Source organism: Podospora anserina, chromosome 7 (assembly GCF_000226545.1).
Source record: "Podospora anserina S mat+ genomic DNA chromosome 7, supercontig 3".
NCBI lineage: Eukaryota > Fungi > Ascomycota > Sordariomycetes > Sordariales > Podosporaceae > Podospora > Podospora anserina.
Genome location: NW_001914848.1, coordinates 220,766 through 241,260, shown reverse-complemented (window position 1 = coordinate 241,260; position 20,495 = coordinate 220,766). Strand labels below are relative to the sequence as shown.

Below are 20,495 nucleotides of genomic sequence, written 5' to 3'. Positions count from 1 at the left end.
CAGCACCGGGGGGAACCAACTGCATGGCGAACATGCCGTTTTTAAAGACATCGCACCTCGCTCCAGAGTGAGAGGGAGAGAGAGCGTGCCATGTTTCATTTTCAGCGGTTGATCTTCTCTCCTTCCTGAAGAAATCCCGCCCTCACCCTTTCCTCTTCGGCACTGCACAGTGGCACCCTCTCGGTCCCGCTAGGCCGATCCCTCCCGCTTCCCCCCCTTCTTCTTGCATTCTTCCTCGAGCCTTCTGTCTCTGCCAGATTGCTCATCACTTCCCTTTCTCACCCTCTCACACACTCATCCACCATGTCGTCCTCAGAGAAGGGCAGCATCAAGGACTCCAAGAGTTCCACCAAGGACGTCAAGGAGCACGGCCCCGAGGTCGTTCGTTCTGTCGACTCGGATGCCGCCTCCAACGGTGGTGGTGTTGATCTCGCCTGGAAGTTCCTCGACCAACACAGAGACAATGCCAATGGCACCGGCGAGTACGTGGACCTCGCGGCCCTGCGAAGAAGAATCGACTTCCGCATCGTCCCCTTGATGTTCTTGTGCTATACCCTCCAGTTTCTGGACAAGGTCATTCTCAATGTACGTTTTCATGCCCCCACACGTGTTGATATTGGTGCCAGCCGCGGCCCACGACGCACGGCATCACCCCACAAGTCACCACATGCAGCCAGCTAACGACCTCAAGTACGCCAACGTAATGGGATTGCAAAAAGACCTCAATATGGGAGGGAATGACTTCAGTAACACAGCAACTTTTCTGTTTGTCGCTTTACTTTGCTTCGAGATTCCCAACAGTAAGCAGCCCCTGCATCTTGTCCTACTCACAAGGCATCACAACTACTGCATCTTTCACAACTAACAGCACGACTTTACAGTTTGGTTCCTTCAAGCCGTTCCTGCCGCAAAATGGCTCGGCCTCAATGTGATCCTCTGGGGTACCGCTACCGCCTGCGGTGCCGCGGCCACCAACTATCAGACTCTCCTTGTCTCCCGCATCTTCCTGGGTATCTTCGAGGCAACGATTGCACCAAGTTTGATGATTATCAGCAGTATGTGGTACACTAAATCCGAGTCTGCGCCGCGCTTCTCCTTCTGGTATCTTGGTCTGGGTCTCGGTCAGATCATCGGTGGTCTTGTGTCGTTTGGCTTCCAGCACATGGGTCCCGACGCTCGTCTCTCTGGATGGCGCACCATGTTTTTGACTCTCGGTCTGCTCACCGTCGTCGTCGGCTCTTGCGTCATCATCTTTCTTCCTGACACCCCTATGCAGGCTAAGTGGATGTCTGACAATGAGAAGGTTGCCCTGTTGAAGCACGTCAGTGTCAACCAGACTGGTGTTGAGAACCGCAAGTTCCGCGGAAAGGAGATCTTGGAAGCCTTGACTGATCCCCAGGTGTATCTCCTGCTCCTCGCTGTCATCTTGGTAAGCCATACCTCGCTACTGTGCTTAGGTTGCGGTGAAGAGTTGCTAACATTTTCTTAGCTCTCCGTCTCCAGCGGTGTTGTCACCACTTACTCGGCCACTCTCATCCGCAACCTTCCCGGCTATGACTCCAAGAAGGCTGCCCTTATGAACACACCTTCTGGTGTCGTGAGCATCTTCTTCACCCTGCTGGTCGGATGGGGCATCCGTTTCCAGTCCCACCGCTGGGCCTGGATTATCGTCTGCATTCTCCCAGCCATAGTGGGGGGCGGACTCATGAGTTTCTTACCCAAGGACAACACCAACGGTATCCTGGCCGGTATCTACCTCGTCAACGCCGTTGTGGCCCCCCTCGCCATCTTCTACAACTGGACTGTCGCCAACATTGCCGGTGCGACCAAGCGCGCCTTCGCTGCCGCCATCATCAGCGGGTCCTTCTCCCTCGGCAACATCATCGGCCCCCAGACCTTCCAGGCTCGTGATGCCCCCGACTACCGCCCTGCCAAGCTCGCCGTCATGGGTACCCAGGCCGGCTGCGCGCTCGTCACCTTTGTCCTCTTCCTTTACTATGTCTGGCAAAACAAGAAGCGAAATAACCGCGCCGACAACGAGAATGAGGACGCCTTCATGTCGCCCGAGGTGTGGACCCGGATGACGGACAAGGAGAACAAGGGGTTCCGCTACTCTTACTAAAAAGTTGATTTTTTGCTTTTCTCTTCTTTTACTATTTTGAGGGTGGATATAAATACATGAAGGCCACGCAATTTCTGGTTCTTTCTGGATGCCACATACACGTACACACTTTATACCTACTATTCCTGTCGTTTAGATACATTCACATGGTGATACCCGCTCTTTTGGACGAATCAGCAAAAGTATAACCACATGATGATACAGCTATGCAGCAGGCTTCTCATTTTTTTTGCTTCATGGGAAAAAAAAACACTTGAAGAAATGCAACGGTGATGACTGGCGTTCAAGATCCACTTGTGACATGCAAAAATGTAACGTAATGTGAATGCAGAGGCGAAAGCGAATAAATGGCATTGTCATAGATAGAGCCACTCCCCAGGTCTCGGAGACGGCGTGGAAAGCGCACCGGAGGTCTGGTGCCAGGGGTCATTGCAGGTTCCCCTTGCTCAAATGATTGTCGATGGATTTTCCTGATATGAACTGACGATTGACCCCGAGATTTTCAAGATGCCTGCTGAGTGAGAATCCTGATGAGCTGCTGGGATTGATCCATCCATCGCGAATCCCAACCTCTTTTCTTACCCCGCAAAGCACAGCAGACTGTTGCGGCGCGGACTGTCAGATTTCTTTGCGGGAGATACCGAGTCGGTCACACGAGAATCAGGCCGCGGTTGATGCGACCCAGGTGGGCGGGTGAGGTGAGATGGCAGTGATGATCATTACCGTATCCTGTGCTTCCAAGACTGGAACATATCCATTAAGTGCTGAATTTGCAGGAAAAAAGGATATGAATTATCAAGAGTTGCATTGGGTAAGTAAGCGGGTGATGACATTTGAAGATCGAATTCTGGGTGTGGCTGAAAAAGAACCATTGAAGAAGACGGGAATTTCCAGGTTTTTTCTTTTGGCAGGCAAAGGTTTCATGTGGGAAAAAGGAGATTGGCATGCAATGGTAAGCGCAGTGCAGAATCTGCTTTTAACAAATCTGGTTGTGTGCTGTCTGTCTCTGCAGTGAGGGTACACCTCCTGAAACCATGCGAGGAGGTCGATGGATGGTCAACCGACCGAGAACCTAGACTAAAGACCAAAATGGGATGGAGGGGAATGGCCGGCAGATCACCTTTGGCTCCGTGTGCTATTTTCTTGGCCACCATGACGCTCGAGTGGTGTGCAGCGGGAAAAGGATGATCTTTCCTTGGGAAAGCGCATTCACTCCGGAAGATCACCGAGGCTTTGGGGACAGATCCTGTCATTACGGGTGAAGAGCTTTGGAGTGCTGCAGCAGACGGAGCCGATGAGTAGGCGAGGTCTAGTTGAAGACTTCTACGAATTGGAGGGGCGGGATGAGAAAAATAAGCGAGCGACTCGGTGAACAAGCGACCGAACCAGGACTTGAGGACCACTGTTCACTGATTGATGGAAGGGAAGGACCGGTATGCAGGTCCTATGCTACAGGTGCACCTTTCTCCTGTCAATACGACACTATGAGGCGAAACTCTGGCAGAAGCGCGTCTAGGGGTGTATTGTCTTGCCTGCCGGTGAACTGAGTCGGGCCGACGATCCCGCTTCAAAAGATATTCTTGGTGTATGATATATGCATCCGTTTGATGTGGTTGTAGTTGAAGTCTAGAAAATCTGAAACGTTCGGCACAATAAAGCCATTAAGTTGGAGAAATGCTGATGGGAAATGCTGAAAGCCTTAGACCATCTTTCAAGGGCTATTGTATGACTAAAAGTCTATTTGACATCCCAGTGGGTTCTCAAGCATCTTTAAGCCTTTTGATTCATAGTAATTGTCTCTATTATTTTACTGTTACACCTGACGTGTCGTTATTTCTGATCTGTTAGTGGTACGTTGAACAGTGATAGTGTAATAATAACAAGGATTTCAAAGCAAGTGTCAGGGCTTTGTGGAATATCAAAAGCTTGTTTGGATAACCTGTAATGAAGATCTACGATGTTTGCCTTGAAGAAGGGATGATATAGCACGTCGTGGATAAACTACCTGGTAATTGGTACTGCAAATGAGTAATATGCACCCAGACTGTCATTTCCAGGGAAATCTAATGCAGATTTCGGAAGACATACTGCCAAAAACTGAGGAAGATTTCTCTCCCTATCTTCTACATTCACACCCCTCAGTCTTCCAATGAACCTGAAGCATATAAGCGCCGACAGAAAATAAAAATCGAAAATAAAACGGGCGGTAAAAAATATAGGTACTTCGGTACATCGAGCTCGTATTTTCAGGCTCTCAGACGGAATAATTATGAAGCATAGCTCTTTATATATCTGGACACTTACCACTCCGATCTTTAAAGCCGAGATCATGATCATCTGTGTGCCATCGCAAGGAATGCGTTTTGCTAAGGATTCAGCTGAACGACTGGATCACGCTTGGATGTCCGTACGCGTTTGTGCTGGACTTGGCTCATTACTGCGGCACAGCCCAGGCCCTCACCTCAGGTATATAGTTGTTTGCTCCCTCTAGCCCAGCCACAAATCCCAGGTTTTGGAATCTTTGATATCAAGGCAATATACTATAATCCTGTAAGATCTGGACGGCTTTTGGGATATCGGTGGTAGGGGGCTGAGAAAGAATCTGAAAGTATGAAACAATGACACAAATGATAGTAACTGGAATAATAAGGCCCCAAAGGACCGTCTCCGACCTCATGGTCTTGGTATCTGCAGCACCAACAGCCGCCAACAATGTTGGCTGGTCTTTGATGTAGTTGAACGTCTCGGTGTGAAGCTGCTTATCAATGAAGCAGGCCGCTGGTAAGAAAAGGAGACTGCTGTTTCGCTCGTGGACGGGAGGAGGTCGATATTCAGCCGTGTACTCTGCGTCAGCAAAGACGCCATACCGGTCACTCAAAATCAGGGTTCCACTAGTCCCCATCAGCACAGCCAGTGCCGCAACGCGGAAAAATGCTGTGGCGGGGTTCTTCCAGAAGTTCCGGAGAAGGGAGATGGATATGAGACAGCTCCAGCAGGATATGAGACAGCTCCAGCAGGAGATGAGAACTAGGTGAAGGCCGATGTTGACATGGTATCGGGAGGTGGTGCAGAGGCCCGAAATGGCAAAGTTGATCATTTGGGCGACGCTTAGAAGGAGTTGGGAGTCGGAGATGGAGAGGAGAGCAGCCTCAAAGAGGTCGTACAAAATCTCGGATTTCGTTCGGGGTCTCGGGGAGGCACGAGTTTTGGTGGTGGCAGTGTCGGGAATGTTGACCTCACTTGTGTGGGGAGATGGTTCTTGTTTTTGAGGACTGGGAGTGCGTGGTGGTGGCGGGGTGGATGATCTTGAGGGTTCGAAGGTTGCTGTAGGGGTGTAGGGTGTGAAAGACGGAGGGGTGGATGGCCTTGCGGGCTGGGATGTCGGTGTAGGGGTGTAGGGCGTGAATGAGTTTGGCTGAGCTGGGGAGGCTGGGTGTGAATAGAATGCTGGGAGTGGTGCTACAGAAGAATACTTCATAGTCATGCTACCGTCATGGTGGCCCTGGTCGGCAATGAAACTCGCAACGTTTACAGAGGCAGAGGGAACCGCCTGGTGCTGGGCCTGGGTATCTCGCCGTGAATGCACAGGCAACTGGTTTGATGCCGGTCTTCTGTGAGTCTGTCTACCGGAAGTAACGTGGCTCCACGCCTTTTTGACAGGTGTGGTAATTGGCCTCCAAGAAACCGTTTCACTAGTAGTATGTTCATGTCAGCAAACTGAGGTATATTGACCAAGTACGAGAAAAGCACAAACTAACCGATCCAATTTCTCGTTGTAAAGAAACTCAATCCGGAACAAGATAATTAGAAAACACAATCCCAGAATGGCAATGTTGGGCCCCCAGAACGCCCACAGCACCTGTGACCAGCAGTTGTAAGCGATATCGTTCAGCTAGCTCATACACTCAAGCGTGAAGCCAGATTATGCCAACTTACACCTGTTCCAGCAATATCTGGATCGGCTTCCAATAGATGAGTTTTATTGACCGCACCAAGCTCAAAGACTGCTGGGGAAGAGGTAGTAGTATTGGGATCAAAGACAATATTACAGTCGCCGAAAACCGCCACCAACTGCATCTTCAACCGCAGGACCGCTACTAACTCAATTTAGGGAACCGGAATTTCCAGCAGGAACAAATACAGAATGGTTTTCTGATCAGCTGATCTGAAACCCTCAGTAAAATCCTTTAAAGTCCATTATTCCAATACTTTGACTTCTTGTTCATTGCGGCCTTTTCCTCAACACTGGTCTCGAATCAGTATCAACACGTCCCTAGGTATCGAAAGATAATCACAATGACAGTCCGTCCCTAGTGTCATCCTTCTACGACCCTGGTAATATCTGTTGTTGGCTCCTCACCCTCGCCTCTGTCTTCGTAACCTGGACACTAACATCAAGTCCCGACGTCATGAAACAATCACCCTCGGCTTCCTCGCCACTCTCCCTATCCCAACGGTTGCAACAGGACACCTATTCTATTGACTCACTTCCCATTTTAACCAATCTAAATGAGGCCCAGATGCATCAACCACCGACGGCACCAGTCTATTTAGAAGTTCGTCCCCAACAGTCATACGATATGCTGCGGCAGTGGAGGCCCCACTAAGGGTAATAGAGATTCGTGCGATGAAAAAAGACTTGATAAACTGTCCGTTAAAGGTAACAATCCGGTGCCTCAATAAGAATAGAAAGTAGGTTGGATGACCAGGAAATGGCCCACCCACAGAGGTGGCCCACATTGGCCTGAACTTACCAGTGCCATTTTCCACACTAAACCCTCAACAACCCTGGACCTCCGAAAGGCCCCCCCAACTTTATATTCCACCCCCAGAGGTCAAAAATGGACCATTTCTTTTTCTTTTTTTTGCTTCAGGTACCCATAAATGGCCAAATATACCGAGGAAGATCTCGCAAATGCCGAACAAGACATTCTTACTTGTCACGGCACTGGCCTGACACTAGCCTGGCACTGGCAGACTGGAGGAGAAGTGTGGTAAAGGCCCTGCAGGCAAACAGCCGTTGTGATATTTTTCCTCTTTTCTTCTTTACCTTAGTATTTCAATCAATTGGTTGGTATAACTGTTGCCTTGTCTCAGACTTTACCACCCAGGCCGTGACATTACTGGTATGAGCCAGCGCCAAGCGTCCGACAAGCACGGGGTTCCACGTTCTACACTGAGGCACCGTATCTTAGGAACCCAGGTTTACAAACAGGCCTATGAAAATCAACAGCGGCTTACTTAAGGCTAAAAAAACCTTATCGTTTAATAGATCCTTCGTTAAGAAAGCCTTAGTGTGACGAACCCCTGTACAGAACCTCTGAAAGGGATACTGGTTGAAGGTAACTTCTGACAATTGGTTCGGTGCAGCTAAACAGTGCACAACAAGATGTCTCAATGTAAACACAAGATACCGTGATGTTACGCCCCAAGCGTAATACCCCTGTACAGGAACCACTGGGTGGTACCCGAGGTGCTGGGCACCTCAGCCAATCATTGGGCCAGGATGGAAAGACCCACCAGCCCCCGTGCAACCAATTAGGAGTTGCTCAGTCTGCTCAGTCTGCTCAGTGCGCCAAGACCACTGAGCACACTGAGCACACTGAGCCACCTAAGCAAGGTACAAAGATACTTCAGAAATATATATAGATAGTTTAATATAAATAGGGGGAGCGCCGGGCGCTCCCCGTGTCGAGGAATCTGATTCCTCATGCAAGCAATTCAAGTTCATTTGTCTACAATCTACTCTCAGTAGCTCTTTGTTAGAACAACCTGTTGTTGACAGTGAACCCGTGTCTGAGACGCTTGTCACAACCTTCGATCATCCTGTCATATTCACCTCTGGCGTACTGCCTTGCAGTCTGTATCCATTCCTGGTGCAGGTTGTAACATAAAGTTCGATAGATTATTTTAATTAGCTTTAAATTAAGATAATGGAAACTCTTTTTAAAACTTCAGGCATAATAAAAACCCTTCTCAAAACTTCAGGCATAATAAAAACAAACCATAAATTGAATCGAACTTACTTCTCTAATCTAAACGTTGCCCTCGGAAGGAGAAAAAATAATGAAAAACTGCCAGCTTTTTATACGTTATTTGTATATTAAGTACCGTTTGTCTCTTCGTTTTAACCCAGCCTTCAAGACACTCTTGAACGATACAACCACCTCTAGTGGGATGGCGGAGAAATCAGGTGGGGGTGTGAGATAGGACAAGGTTGGCGAAGTAGATGGGACCCCTCCAAATCCTCCATAGCCAGCTTTCGGTACGCCCAGCCTTATTCTTTAATCGAGTTAATGCAAGTGCTTCGTTTTAGTACCCAAGGGGGGATGCTTAGGGAGGTCGCACGTCGTTGAAGGCTTATTGTATCGCGTCGACGGGCGTTGGAGGTGAGCGTTGGTAATTGCGGCCGAAGCTCGCCGATTGAGTCACTGGAGAGTATCGAACCGACGAGAGAGGGGTCGTTCAAGCGTATTTTTAGGAACACAAGTGACAATTAACATTAGAATTAGCAACTCAAAACGTAGAATTTGGTAAATAGAAGTGAAATTTCTCCTCCTCGTTACAATGTGGCGTTCTGGCGCCCCTTTCCCAGCGCTCGGCAACTGTGTCGCAAACCTCAAATCTCGACCTGCTTTGGCGGTTTGGTGGGGCACCACAGCTGTCAGAAGCTTCACGTGATGCGGGACAGCCCTCCTTAAACTGACTCCGCACTCATTACTCCAAAAGCTTCTTCTGTTTCTTTAGCGACGGCAACGGGGTGACCATCACCAGCATCATGAATGTCTCGTCTAGCAGATGGTCTTTAGGTTTCGCCGGTCCTTTAACCCTTGGAAAATTTGTTTATATTAGCGTCCTTTCGATGTTGTTTACTAGCGTGACGCGCTCTTCCAGTTCCTCCAGCGCCATGATTGGCTCGACGTTGCCAGGGTGGTTTCTTTGTCGAAGTGCTGCTTTGGGGGTTTGTATATATGTGGTGTGTCGGGAAAGGCTATCTTTTGGTGGATGGGAGATATTTATCAGGACTCAGGACTCTTTCCATTTAATGAAAAGCTTGCTCTAAACGCTAAGCTTAAGTCTTACGCCACATCATCAGCGTAAGGCATTTAACTCATGCTTTATGACACATAAGACAAGTTCTTTGACGCCCGACTTACCTAAGCCGCAAATGCTACTCACCGACGCCACTTTAGACTTCGAAGTTAATCTCCAGCAAGTCTCTAAACTCCCACACTTAACTACAGTCACTTGTCCACTTGGGCATCTAACTGACTCCCTCTCAGCCCGGTCTCATCCCTCATCGGCGCCGGGGTTAGTCTTCCGCCAGCGGCCAAACTTGATCAACCTGCGACAAATGGTTGTAGCTCACTCTCATCCACTGAGGGGACTACCACTACATCAAGTTGATAAGGCATCATCTTTCCTGTATCCGAGATGCTGAGCTAACCTACAGTCCATCGCCTTGGGTGGGGCCCTGAGCTGGGTGAGCAAGGCCCTGAGCAGGGTGAGCAAACTTGAGGTTAATCACACCTGTCACATCGAAATGAATCTTAGATTAAGCATAGAACGCACACTGTGTTCTTGAACATGTACTAAGTATCCATCCGTCATCCCGCCGATTAGCCTTGTTGTGTGAGCGTGTTGGTTTGTACATCTGGCGTGTATTTTCCCGCTCCATAACCCGATGGACTCCAGCCCTCGCCTTCTTGGAGCTATTTAAATACGTAAAAAAGTTTGTATTCAGCCTATTCCGCCTGCGGGCTTATCCTCCCCCCAACTCTCACTCAGTGTCATCCGAATAGAACACGAGCGTTCTCAATTCAATACTCTCCCTCTCAGGCTCATCCTCATGCTCCTTGTTCACAAAGGCCGTATGCGGCGCCCTCCGAGCTACGCTCCCGTCCGTCTTGGAGTCAAAACACTTGATCAACAACACTTCGTCGGTCGCCTGTCTATACAGATAATACCACATGTGCCCCGGATTCGCTCTCACAGAAAATGTCTCTCCATCCGTACTATCTACCTTGTGCTTCGGATTTGCTGCTGCCCCCATCACGGAATGAATCGGTTCACTCGTCGTCATTGCCGTCACAACATCTGGGGGAAAAAGCAATTTGATTGGAACCAAGTCTGATTCTGGAACAGAGCCAGCGTCTGCGACACAAAGAGGGTCTTTCAAGATATTCTTGATAGGCCGCCAGACATTGATGATTTGGTACCGTCCTTTGAGCAGAGCAGCAAGCCTGGCTTCGTTATCACGGAAATAATGAGAGACGCGCCTGTGGGCCCCGACATATGATACGTCGATGTGGACTCGGTGAACAGGACCGCGGTGGCGGTGGGCCTTGCTGAGAGGACCGCCGCGGATGGTGTGGTTGAAGATGAAGACTTTGGAAGCCCCAGTGCTGATTTACCCGACATCTATAAGTATATATCTATCTAAACTTCTCTATATAGAATGTTGACTTACACTTTCTTCAGTAGTTCTTCTGTTTCGGGGTAGTAGATGTTTCGAACATGCTCGTCATCGAGAAAACACTTTTCCTTGCTATCATGGCCAACGATTTGGAATCCCTGAACATCTAAAGTGTATTGAGACTCGTTACCACGGATGTCATGGATGACGCTTTTTTGCGGCTCGAATTTACTGGCGTATGTTTCTGCTCCGCTATCGACCGTCCTCTGTATGGCGGCTGAGTCATCGTCATTATCTTTGAAGTAATTCAAGATGGTGGTGACGTCGTGGGGTTTGACCTCCTCGGATTGTTCAGTTGGCCCGTGTGTCCCCGAGAGCTTTGGAGTATGGGGCGCTTGTGAGGACGCGTATGACATTTTGGAAGCTTTTGGAAAACGATGTAAATGAAGAAAGGAACGGATGTCACGGGCGCGGGCAACTACGGGCGGGCAGGGTGTTGTATATGAATGGAGGGGAGGAATGAACACCAGTCCACGTGGGAGCAATGTGGTTTCAGCCGACATCCTCTTGGCATTCCGTCTATGCGGGGGGGAGTACTTGTACTGTGATAGGTTTCTGGGCTGGGGAGCAAATATTCATGTCAATTCCGCCGGCTCGCTTAAGACGATCCGTAACGTACTATCAATTATTTCTAGAACCCAAGATGATCCAACACGGCTACAAGCTGCTCTTCACCCATACGTCTCAAAGCCATTCTCTGGCCCTCATCCGTATTCATCCTCAGAAAGTCAGTATTGATCAATCTCCAGGGTGTCAGGGATCCCAAGAGCTCGTCTACATCAGCAAGTTTGTCGATGCCCTGAATGGTGCTAGGCCGCTTGACATTTATTCTCTGCAGCTCATTCTCCCACGCCTGCGCAAGTTCCCAATCAACCCCTGGACCATTGGGAGTCTCTCTAGGTGTTGGAAGAGGTGAAGGAAACTTTCCGGTCAGCTTGGCTCTCCGAAGTTCTAACAACTCTTGTCCCTCTGGGTCTGAGTCGGCGATCCAGCCAGTAAATCGACCGCCGTTGGGACTAAAAGAGCGGAAGAACTCGTAGGCAGGGTGTAGAATAGTGCTGAAGTCGTAGTCGAGGAGCGCTGTGACTAGGCCTGTCGCAGGGTCGTGGAGGAGATTGTCCGAGGCTTTTACCTTCAGGTTAGCGCTAGGGAGGTTACATTGAACAAAAGACTTACTGAAATCTGCGTGTATAATAGCCCTGTCATGGCTAGATGTCAGGTCAGAGAATTGTGCTGATAAGCCACGCTCGATGAAATCATCGACACGGTCTCTGATGTCGTTCGGCCGCCATCCCTTTAGATACGGGTTTTTATCTGCCTTGTCGAGTGCGGCTTTGAGTCGGCCTCGGTAGGAATTTTCGAGGGAAGACCATGGCCCGGCACCGACGCTAGGCATAGGCGCGCTGACAATGGCACCGTTGCTGTCAAAAGTCAACCCTCCCCAGCCCTGAATGCTCTTGGGAAGCGGATAGTCTTGTAGTGCCTTCAGAATAGCCGCCATCTGCCTCAGAACCGCGGTTTTTTGTTCCAGGGACGCGGTTGGGCTAAACACGTTATCAAGCGGTACTCCGGGCATCAAGTCCTGCAAGATCCAGCCCAAACGCCCTTGACTAGCACCACCCCAGCCGAAGACGCGGGGGACGATGTTGGGCTTGATGTGGCGAAGAGCCGCCGAGGCGAGGGTAAGGATAGCGACTTCATTCTGCACGCGGGTTTCTTGGTACATGCCCTCAGCATCAGCGTTGCTGAGGCGCATTATAAACGCCCTAGCACCTGCAGGAATGGGGACGCATCCCGGCAGCTCAACACCGTCATCGGATATGTCGACGGGAACCTCGAGGCGGTAGACGAAGTTGTTGTATTTGAAGGGGAAGTCGGCTTCGTATTGAATCGGTGTGATCTTGGTCTCCGCTATGTTCTGCGATTTCACCAATTATTAGATAGGTATGTGGAGACTGGACTCCACCTTGGACTCTCCATATTGTCAAGTTCGATTGCAGCCTTGTGAAGTGCTTACCTCGTTAGAAAGACCAAAGTGATCTCCCAAAAGTCCCCGAATGTAGTCAAGGCGCGCCTGGTAGTTGGCGTGGTTGTGAGAAGGGGCCGTCATGCTTGCGAATTGCTGCGTTGAGAATATTGCGTGTTTTTCGTTTTGTTGCTTTTCGTTCGATGTTTGGAGTTGGAGCACTGGCACTGGCTTATTGAGTCGGCGCGTTGCAGGGGTCAGATACGTGCACACAGTATTTGTGCACTGTATGTACAAGATCAAAACCACTCATTCGTACTGTTTGATGACTAAACCTGGCTGAAGTGGGCTTTTTTGAGTTGGCTGGTGGCCGCCTCGTACCACAGAAAACACCGGAAAAGCTCAACAATTGTCAGTGCTCGTATTTACTGAAAACAGAGATTGGCGCTCTTAGGCCATATCTCACCCCGGTGACTCATTCGTACTGTACATATGCAATAATCCAATCAACCCCAATTTTTTAGGAGAATTGAATTGATTGCCAGGATTTATTGGATTAGGAAATTGTCCCATTACCAGCGCTGGTCCGATCCTAATTTAGAGAGCGCCCCGCCGTCCGAATTTGGCCTCATACACCGGCTACAACGTCGCCTTCAAATAAATACATTACATCTCCTTTTTCGCTATGTTATATCACGATCTAACGAGTCTGGCGCCTACCAAGATCGCTCTCCAGGCCTCGACGGTCCCTGTTGATGGAGTAATTACCATCTGAGTTGCGGTCATGGTGCCAAGAAAAGAACGAGATTCGGGGTGTTGTGCTGTTCCCCCACAGACGAGCGGCAGGGTAGATGACCGGTTAATACACCCCGCAGGTGGCAACGCATTGCAAAATGCGGGCTCATATTATCACGCCGCGGGTGTAGGCCGTGTGGTTGACAACGTCGGTAGATGATGGTGCATAATCTCGTAGGTACCCACCGAGGTAGTCAAGGACGGATCCCAGCACATGTTTGGATTGTCCCATCCCACCTTCGCTTCTGTCCAGTATCGAGTATCGACAACATCATTTTGATATTGGTGAGAATGGACGACCGTCATCTACAAGAGTTTGATAAGGGGATGCCCTCATCTAAGCGATCGAGGAGCAGCATTGTGTATCTACATGTGTTTCTTTTCTCCACTGCAATCTTCCTCAATATCTGGGCTTTACGTCAGCCAGGCCTCCGTTCGCCGCAGTTCTTGGGGTCGTGCGATGGCGATCGTCAAACGAGGCTCATAGGGAGTTGTCAGTAATCCGCTTCTGCTCTACGTACTTCGACACATGTACCCATGCTAATCAAGGCCAAAGACCCTTTGGAACAATTAGCGACGGTCAGCCCCGTGAAGTTCGATGCTGAGCTTTTCGCTGCCTCCGTTTATAAAGGGGAGCCGCGCAAAGAACTCGATGAAGCTTGGAACAAATTAGTTGATCGTATGTATCTCACGGTGTTTTTTATTTACCGAAGTTGACCAACGATATATCCAAAACAGATCCCATGATTCTTGTCGACAACAAAACTCTGCAGGATTTTGATCCGACAACAAAGCTCACCAAGGGCGTGAACAATCACTATTATGCCACTGTTGAGGTTTTCCATCATCTCCACTGTTTGGACATCACTCGAAAGTACATTTGGAGAGACTATTATAAACACGTTGATACTTTCCAAAACCCCCCCGAGATTGTGTGGAAGCATGTCGGTAAGTTAACAAAAATCACTGCAACTCAATCCAAATGTTAGGTACATTACGCTAATACCACAAGATCACTGTATTGACTTGCTACGGCAGGTGCTGATGTGCAACAGTGGCACCGATCTCTTGTTCTACACTGATCTTGGCGATCAGCAACCTGAAGCTCGTGTCTCGACAAGCCACATGTGCAGAAATTTCTCACAAATATCGGAGTGGGTATGGAAGCATGATTCTGAACTTGGTAAGTATGCAGAAGACTAAGGTTTCAGGAGTTCAAGCAAACACTTTCGAGTTTAGCCAATGGCATGTTCACAGACAAATAAATTTACCTCACTCCAGCCTGGTGGCTATCAAGGGGAGTCAATGAGAAATATAGATGAGACAATGGATATTGAAATACCTAGGCAATGGAATAAAACTTGGCACATATGATACTTGAACTAGAAACGCGTGTGTTGTTTCTACCAACAGACAGCAAAGCTCGCAATCAAACCCCGTTCAAGGAGAATATGTGTAAGTTCCCCAACCTAGAGGATCGTTGGTGACTAGCGTATTTTTGTCCAGTTCCGTTGTCAGCCGTCTATTCCATGCCCATTGCTGAACCTTGGCAAAATTCCGACAAGTGTGCACGACCTCGGCGACAATCTTCATGGGAGAGGAGGAAGTTTGACGGGCAAATGTTGTTGGCGTTATGTCACTGCTGCACTATATTTGGTTAGCAATAGCTCTTGTTAGCCTGCTGAGTATCACATGTTTTGTTCAAGACAGGATAGGAAGTGGTGAGGAGACTGTACCATTACGCTCTGTCGGAGCATATCAAGACAGTGATCGAGATGTTCTATGCCCAGCAGCTCGTCCACGTTTGTCATATCGACAGCACCATATAAGCCTTTCCGGATCAGATTCTGAGAATGACGCTCTGTGTTACTCTTTGGTTGACCATGCAAAAATAATGTAGGCCGGGACAATCTTACCAAACAATGAAGTTGATGGAACACACTCAGTTGGACAACATATCCACCCTCTCGACCTGGAATCGGGAGCGTTTTGTTGTCCATTGGCCGGGCTTCGTCTGCGCTAATCCTCGAGATCCCGACTTTAAACGAGCCAGTTCTCAGCATAACATCAGGAAGCAAAGCGTTTTCAGCACGCAACTTACAGTCATAGAGACCAGCCCAGAGCTTGTTGTTCTCCTCCGAAGGTGGCCCCTGGAATGGTGATTGTTCAATACCAAAACCGCTGGAGAAAACAACCCGTTCATGGCTAATGGCAGGTAAAGCCGGAGCTATTCCATTCATTAATCAGCCATAGCTGAATCATGTAAGGTGAGGCAGCACTTACAGTAAGTCAATATCCGGTCCCGTGCAGTGTTTGAGAGCAAGACTTTTCCCAACAAAAAGAAGTTCAAAACTATCGAGACGAGAAATACTATGGTGGCTGTGGCTGGTCGGCGAAGAGAATGTGGCAAAGGTTTATGATGATGAGCTGCAGAGCCATTTCGGGTTGCCGTGTCGCCTGACGTGCTGTCTGGGCCTATGTTTCTGAGGCGAACATATTGTCTGCTTTGGAACATGATTTCTCCTTGAGGTATCTCTCACTGTCTCGTGGCGCATGGAAATTTCTTGCCCCTTTGCATCCGTGGATTGGGAGTAGAGATGTACTGGCTGGGCCTTGGCTGGGGGAAGCGGCGGGATGGGATGGGAGGGGTGGCAAACGGAAGGGCGAGACGAGGATCCGGACGAGGAGGGGCAAATGGAGGAGGGGGAAAGGGAGGGGAGGACTTGGCAAACCCGAGCATCTGGTACACCCGAATAACCGGGCTTTAGGCATCAGCATGGTAGTTATAGTAGGGGCAGCATAAGGAGGGCGGCACGGGGAGTAGATGGGAGGTTCCGAGACCAGAGGGGGTGGGGGGCAGTACGTGGAAAGGGAAGTTAGACTTGGCAAACCCGAGCATCTGGTATACCCGAAGAACCGGACCTTAGGCGGTCAGCATGATAAGAGGAATTGCAGGGGCCAAGACTATTGCTCTTTATATTACTTGACCAGGTGGGGGTTTGACATCGTCACTGCCTAGCTCTAGCGATATGAGTAAGTAGCTAAGTCAAAGTAGCGAAACCATCTTGATATTACCTATCCCACGCATCATCATTACCTGCATACATAGTATTGCATTCTGGGATACTGCGGTCGGCAGTTAAGTTGCCGTTCAACTTTCACACTCGCTTTCCCATTACATATACGCCCATTTTGGGACACAGGGTTCCCTCTCTTTGTTTCTAAGTGCTTGCTTGCTTCTCACTGTGCACTGCTACCGACGCTGCCCAACAATGAGGGGCTTCATCTTTGCCACAGCCTTCACCGGCGTAGCCTCCATGGCTATAGCTCCGTCTATGAGTTCTGAGGTAATGATTCGGCATCCAGTCTTTGAAGAAAAGTCTATTTACTAGCGTTCTGCCGCCAGAAACTCGACATCGACACGCGAGAGCCAGGTCTTCCCCCGACCGTCGACGCTTCGGCCACTAGGTCGGCCTGGGTATCTTCCTATTCCTATGGCAAAAAGAAGTTCGAATGGGAGCACCCGAATCACTGGGTATGCTATATTGGTTTTGGCTCCTGAGTCTCATTGTTTCTGACGTTCAATCAGCTTCCCTCGGGGCCCGGATACCTCGACCTTGACTCCCTTGAGAAAGGATACCGCGCACACCTTATGGCCATGGATAGTTCAGCTTCTTGGCTACACACGAGCGTGGTTGGGGTCAAGCGCTTCTTTGGCATGTGAGATACATGTAGCGCATGGAAGTCTGAGGAGCCAATGAGTTACCCGTGTTGCACTTTCATTTTTTGGTGTTCATGTGTCTACTCGAGTAACATTTGCGGTATTTGCGCACAGCTATCCATTCCTTTTCAAAGCTTCAGACATGTCTCTCAGAAATACCTACCTAGCTAGCGAGGTGGTTCATAAAGTAATTCGCATTCACTGAATGCAGAATTGAGTCCTGTCTCTCGTGCTTAGATGCAAACAACACTGAAGAAAACTGCGTACCTAATCAATCTACACAAAAATAATCTATTGACTTCCTGCCTGTAGATATCTACGTTACTTTTGGTTCCCTACTTGGTAGATCAAGAAGTACAATGAGGGGCTAAAAGCTGCCAAGTTCCGGCTAAGATCTTCAGCATATATTACAAGTACCTTACCCTTCCCTTCCAGCTGCTTTCTTTCTCCCTCAATTAACCCCTCCCAACGTTCCCCCTATCTGGCCCCCATATACCCAATCACGAGCATCATTGCCCTCGTCGCCACCACGATGTCTTCAGGTATGTCCGAAGACAAGATTTCCTTTGCAGGGACAAGCGAAGACTCCGACTCGGATCATGGTTCAGAGCTACTCCCCAAGGTCCGACAACGTCGTTCCCCAGGACAAACATTGTTGCCATCAATACTCATCAAGTCGCTTTTCTTTCTGCTAGGCTTGATTCTTGGCATAACAATAGCCACTATTGTCAGCCAACAAATCCAGCAAGGAATAGAGATGGATCTGGACCGGCAATGTGCGATGCGCACATCGCAGTACTGTAAGTCAACTTTCATCTATAAATTAAGAAGTTCAACTGCTGCTGCTGCGTGTTATGCATTTTTGACTCTTGGATAAGTATACTGATGGCAATGAACTAAACTTAGCGCCCGTGCTTAACGAAGTTGATCACGCGTACTCAATCACGTCCTTTAATGGTTCATTTATGAAAGAAGTGGTATATCGTCTCCAAGGGTCGCCCAGAGTGGACGCGGCATGGGAGGCTTTGGGTATTGAGTGTTAGTTATTATTGTTAATGGGAGATGGGTTACGCAAGGCTAACAGGGAAATAGATAGAGCCTCCATCATCCCAGAGAATGAAGGGATTGCGAGCGGGCTCACAAAGCACCACGTTCAACGAGCAAAAAAATATGGAGGTGGTTTCTTCGTGAATGTGGAAGGCCTACACCACTTACATTGCCTGGTACGTTATGTTTGGATACTTGTTACCAGCATCTAACCAAAGCACTTGGGATTTAGAATTTGGTTCGCAAGTCCCTTTACTTCAACTACAATTATTATAAGGCTATAGGCGATGACGCGTTTGACCTCGAAGAAAATATCTTTAAAAGTCACCTTAGTAAGTTGGCCTGTACAAGTGCACCTCATCCTATATTTTCAGAGTACTAAGACGTATTGTGTGTCTATTAGCACATTGCTTAGATATCGTTCGACAAGTGCTCATGTGCAATGTGGATAATGGGGTGCTTGGGCAAGTATGGACTCATCAGCCAAATACGAAGCAACCTCAGGCATTCCCCGATTTCAACACCCGACACAAATGCAAAAATTATGAGGCAGTTCGTGTATGGGCTGAGGCACATCAGGTGCCACCTGATGAGGAACTTCCTGCCGACTATATTGCTCCTTGGGATACGGATGATGTCATCCCATACATCCCTTGAATATTCAGGCTGCACGGCTTGGGAAGGATCAGAATCAAATGCCTTCGTTGCCAGTGTTAGGTTGATGGATTTAACCTCAGTCGGTGATAAAGTACCCAGATTCTGTTTGCTAGACCTTCATGAATGGATGTATTGCCTCTGTATCTGCTCAAATCCCGCTCTTTCCGAGGCGCTGCAAAGCATGCTGTAGATATTAACCAGAATTCTTTAGCACCGGGAAAAGCTCTTGTTACTGTCGCTAGTGTTATGTACAATATGATATATAACCAATTTCACAAAAATCACCCCAGCAGTAAAGCGCTTATCTCGTCAACTATCGGCAAGGGCACCACGGCCGTCTTCAATAGTGGCGTCTACAACCACTAACACCGTCCATAATCTCCTATCGTCAGTACGCTTAGCCGTCCTCTGTAGAGGCTGTAAGGTTGAAATCTGGAAGCAAGTGAAGGCCCATAACAACATATCCTCAGCCGGCACCTTTCCAATCAACGAATAATAGGGGGTTGGCGTCATGTCACAATAAGACCGTGACCACCTCAGTTTCCTCTGCCTCATTGTAGAGGACCTCGAGCTGGAAGACGGCGATAGCGCAGTCCGTCACTGGCACAGCATAGCTACGACCAGCATCTCGGTTACCCTTGTCACTCCCGGGCGTTCTTTATGTACCAAACAGACGACTCCATCATATCTCAGGAGCGTATAAGCGCAAGTCAAGTAATGGTATTCCATTACTAGGTTGGATGACCAGGAAATGGCCCACCCACGAATATGGACCACCACCCCCACACCAGCCACACAACCTTAATGAGATTACCCCTGAATGCTTATACTCCCCACAACAAGACCAATATTGGGTCAATTTCTATGGAAGTTATACCAAAATGTAGCTCAATCACTGTTAGAGTCAGACATTTTGTCTGCTTCCCTCTTACGCCGAGTTTGAACCCGATAATGTGTGCTACGCCGCACAGGCTCGGCTGGCTCCGGCTGCTCCATATCCTCCTTGGGCACCACTTTTTCCTCCACCACCCTCCCTTCAATACGAGCCTCTTCCAGGTCACAAAGCCTTACAAACTTAGAATTCGAATCTTCTCTATTTAAACTTGCGCCTTTTCTTTGCGTCCTGGACTTTGTGGGCGTTTTGTTGGTGCCTTGCCGCATCAGCTTTATGGATGGATGCCTCAGATCTCAGTATAAATATTAGTACTAGTGAGAGTCCTTACCGCAAGCCGTTTTCCGGCCGGCGTATAGTTCTTAAGTAGGTCCCTGACCTCCTTAGCTACCTGGGAGTCTTCCACGGTATAGAAAGTAAGTGTTTTTAAAGAGAGATCTAATGGTACTTGTCACGAAGTGGCCAAACGAGAGACAATGCTGCAAAGCTACACTCAATTGACGAAATACTAAGCTAAAGAAGAGAAAAAGGAAAGGAAGGCTTTGCCTGGCCTGGCCTGCAAGGAATTTAAGGTGCAAGGCTGCAAGGCTCGGTGGGGCAGGGCAGGTGAATGATAAGATAAGGTCAGGGTGCTGTTACAACCTGCACCAGGAATGGATACAGACTGCAAGGCAGTACGCCAGAGGTGAATATGACAGGATGATCGAAGGTTGTGACAAGCGTCTCAGACACGGGTTCACTGTCAACAACAGGTTGTTCTAACAAAGAGCTACTGAGAGTAGATTGTAGACAAATGAACTTGAATTGCTTGCATGAGGA

General features: G+C 48.8%; 6 protein-coding genes across 6 annotated transcripts; 2 read left to right on the top strand and 4 right to left on the bottom strand.

Annotated features, from left to right (window-relative positions):
* Positions 1–303: 303 nt before the first annotated feature.
* Positions 304–2,122, top strand: PODANS_7_800 (uncharacterized protein; the record flags this gene model as incomplete). Its single annotated transcript, XM_001905439.1, has 4 exons — positions 304–585; positions 692–814; positions 866–1,399; positions 1,490–2,122. 4 exons carry the CDS (start codon positions 304–306, stop codon positions 2,120–2,122), a joined length of 1,572 nt encoding a protein of 523 aa, XP_001905474.1.
* Positions 2,123–4,649: 2,527 nt separating this feature from the next.
* PODANS_7_805 (uncharacterized protein) lies at positions 4,650–6,199 on the bottom strand (the record flags this gene model as incomplete). Its single annotated transcript, XM_001905438.1, has 2 exons — positions 4,650–5,741; positions 6,059–6,199. The coding sequence occupies 2 exons, from the start codon at positions 6,197–6,199 to the stop codon at positions 4,650–4,652; spliced, it is 1,233 nt and encodes a 410-aa protein (XP_001905473.1).
* A 3,703-nt stretch (positions 6,200–9,902) lies between these two features.
* Positions 9,903–11,101, bottom strand: PODANS_7_810 (uncharacterized protein; the record flags this gene model as incomplete). Its single annotated transcript, XM_001905437.1, has 2 exons — positions 9,903–10,527; positions 10,593–11,101. The coding sequence occupies 2 exons, from the start codon at positions 11,099–11,101 to the stop codon at positions 9,903–9,905; spliced, it is 1,134 nt and encodes a 377-aa protein (XP_001905472.1).
* Positions 11,102–11,229: 128 nt separating this feature from the next.
* On the bottom strand, positions 11,230–12,354 carry PODANS_7_820 (uncharacterized protein; the record flags this gene model as incomplete). The annotated part of the gene is made up of 2 exons (XM_001905436.1): positions 11,230–11,723; positions 11,775–12,354. The coding sequence occupies 2 exons, from the start codon at positions 12,352–12,354 to the stop codon at positions 11,230–11,232; spliced, it is 1,074 nt and encodes a 357-aa protein (XP_001905471.1).
* Positions 12,355–15,047: 2,693 nt separating this feature from the next.
* Positions 15,048–15,599, bottom strand: PODANS_7_830 (uncharacterized protein; the record flags this gene model as incomplete). The annotated part of the gene is made up of 1 exon (XM_001905435.1): positions 15,048–15,599. The coding sequence occupies one exon, from the start codon at positions 15,597–15,599 to the stop codon at positions 15,048–15,050; it is 552 nt and encodes a 183-aa protein (XP_001905470.1).
* A 2,013-nt stretch (positions 15,600–17,612) lies between these two features.
* PODANS_7_840 (uncharacterized protein) lies at positions 17,613–18,784 on the top strand (the record flags this gene model as incomplete). Its single annotated transcript, XM_001905434.1, has 5 exons — positions 17,613–17,910; positions 17,987–18,116; positions 18,177–18,303; positions 18,360–18,450; positions 18,504–18,784. The coding sequence occupies 5 exons, from the start codon at positions 17,613–17,615 to the stop codon at positions 18,782–18,784; spliced, it is 927 nt and encodes a 308-aa protein (XP_001905469.1).
* Positions 18,785–20,495: the final 1,711 nt, after the last annotated feature.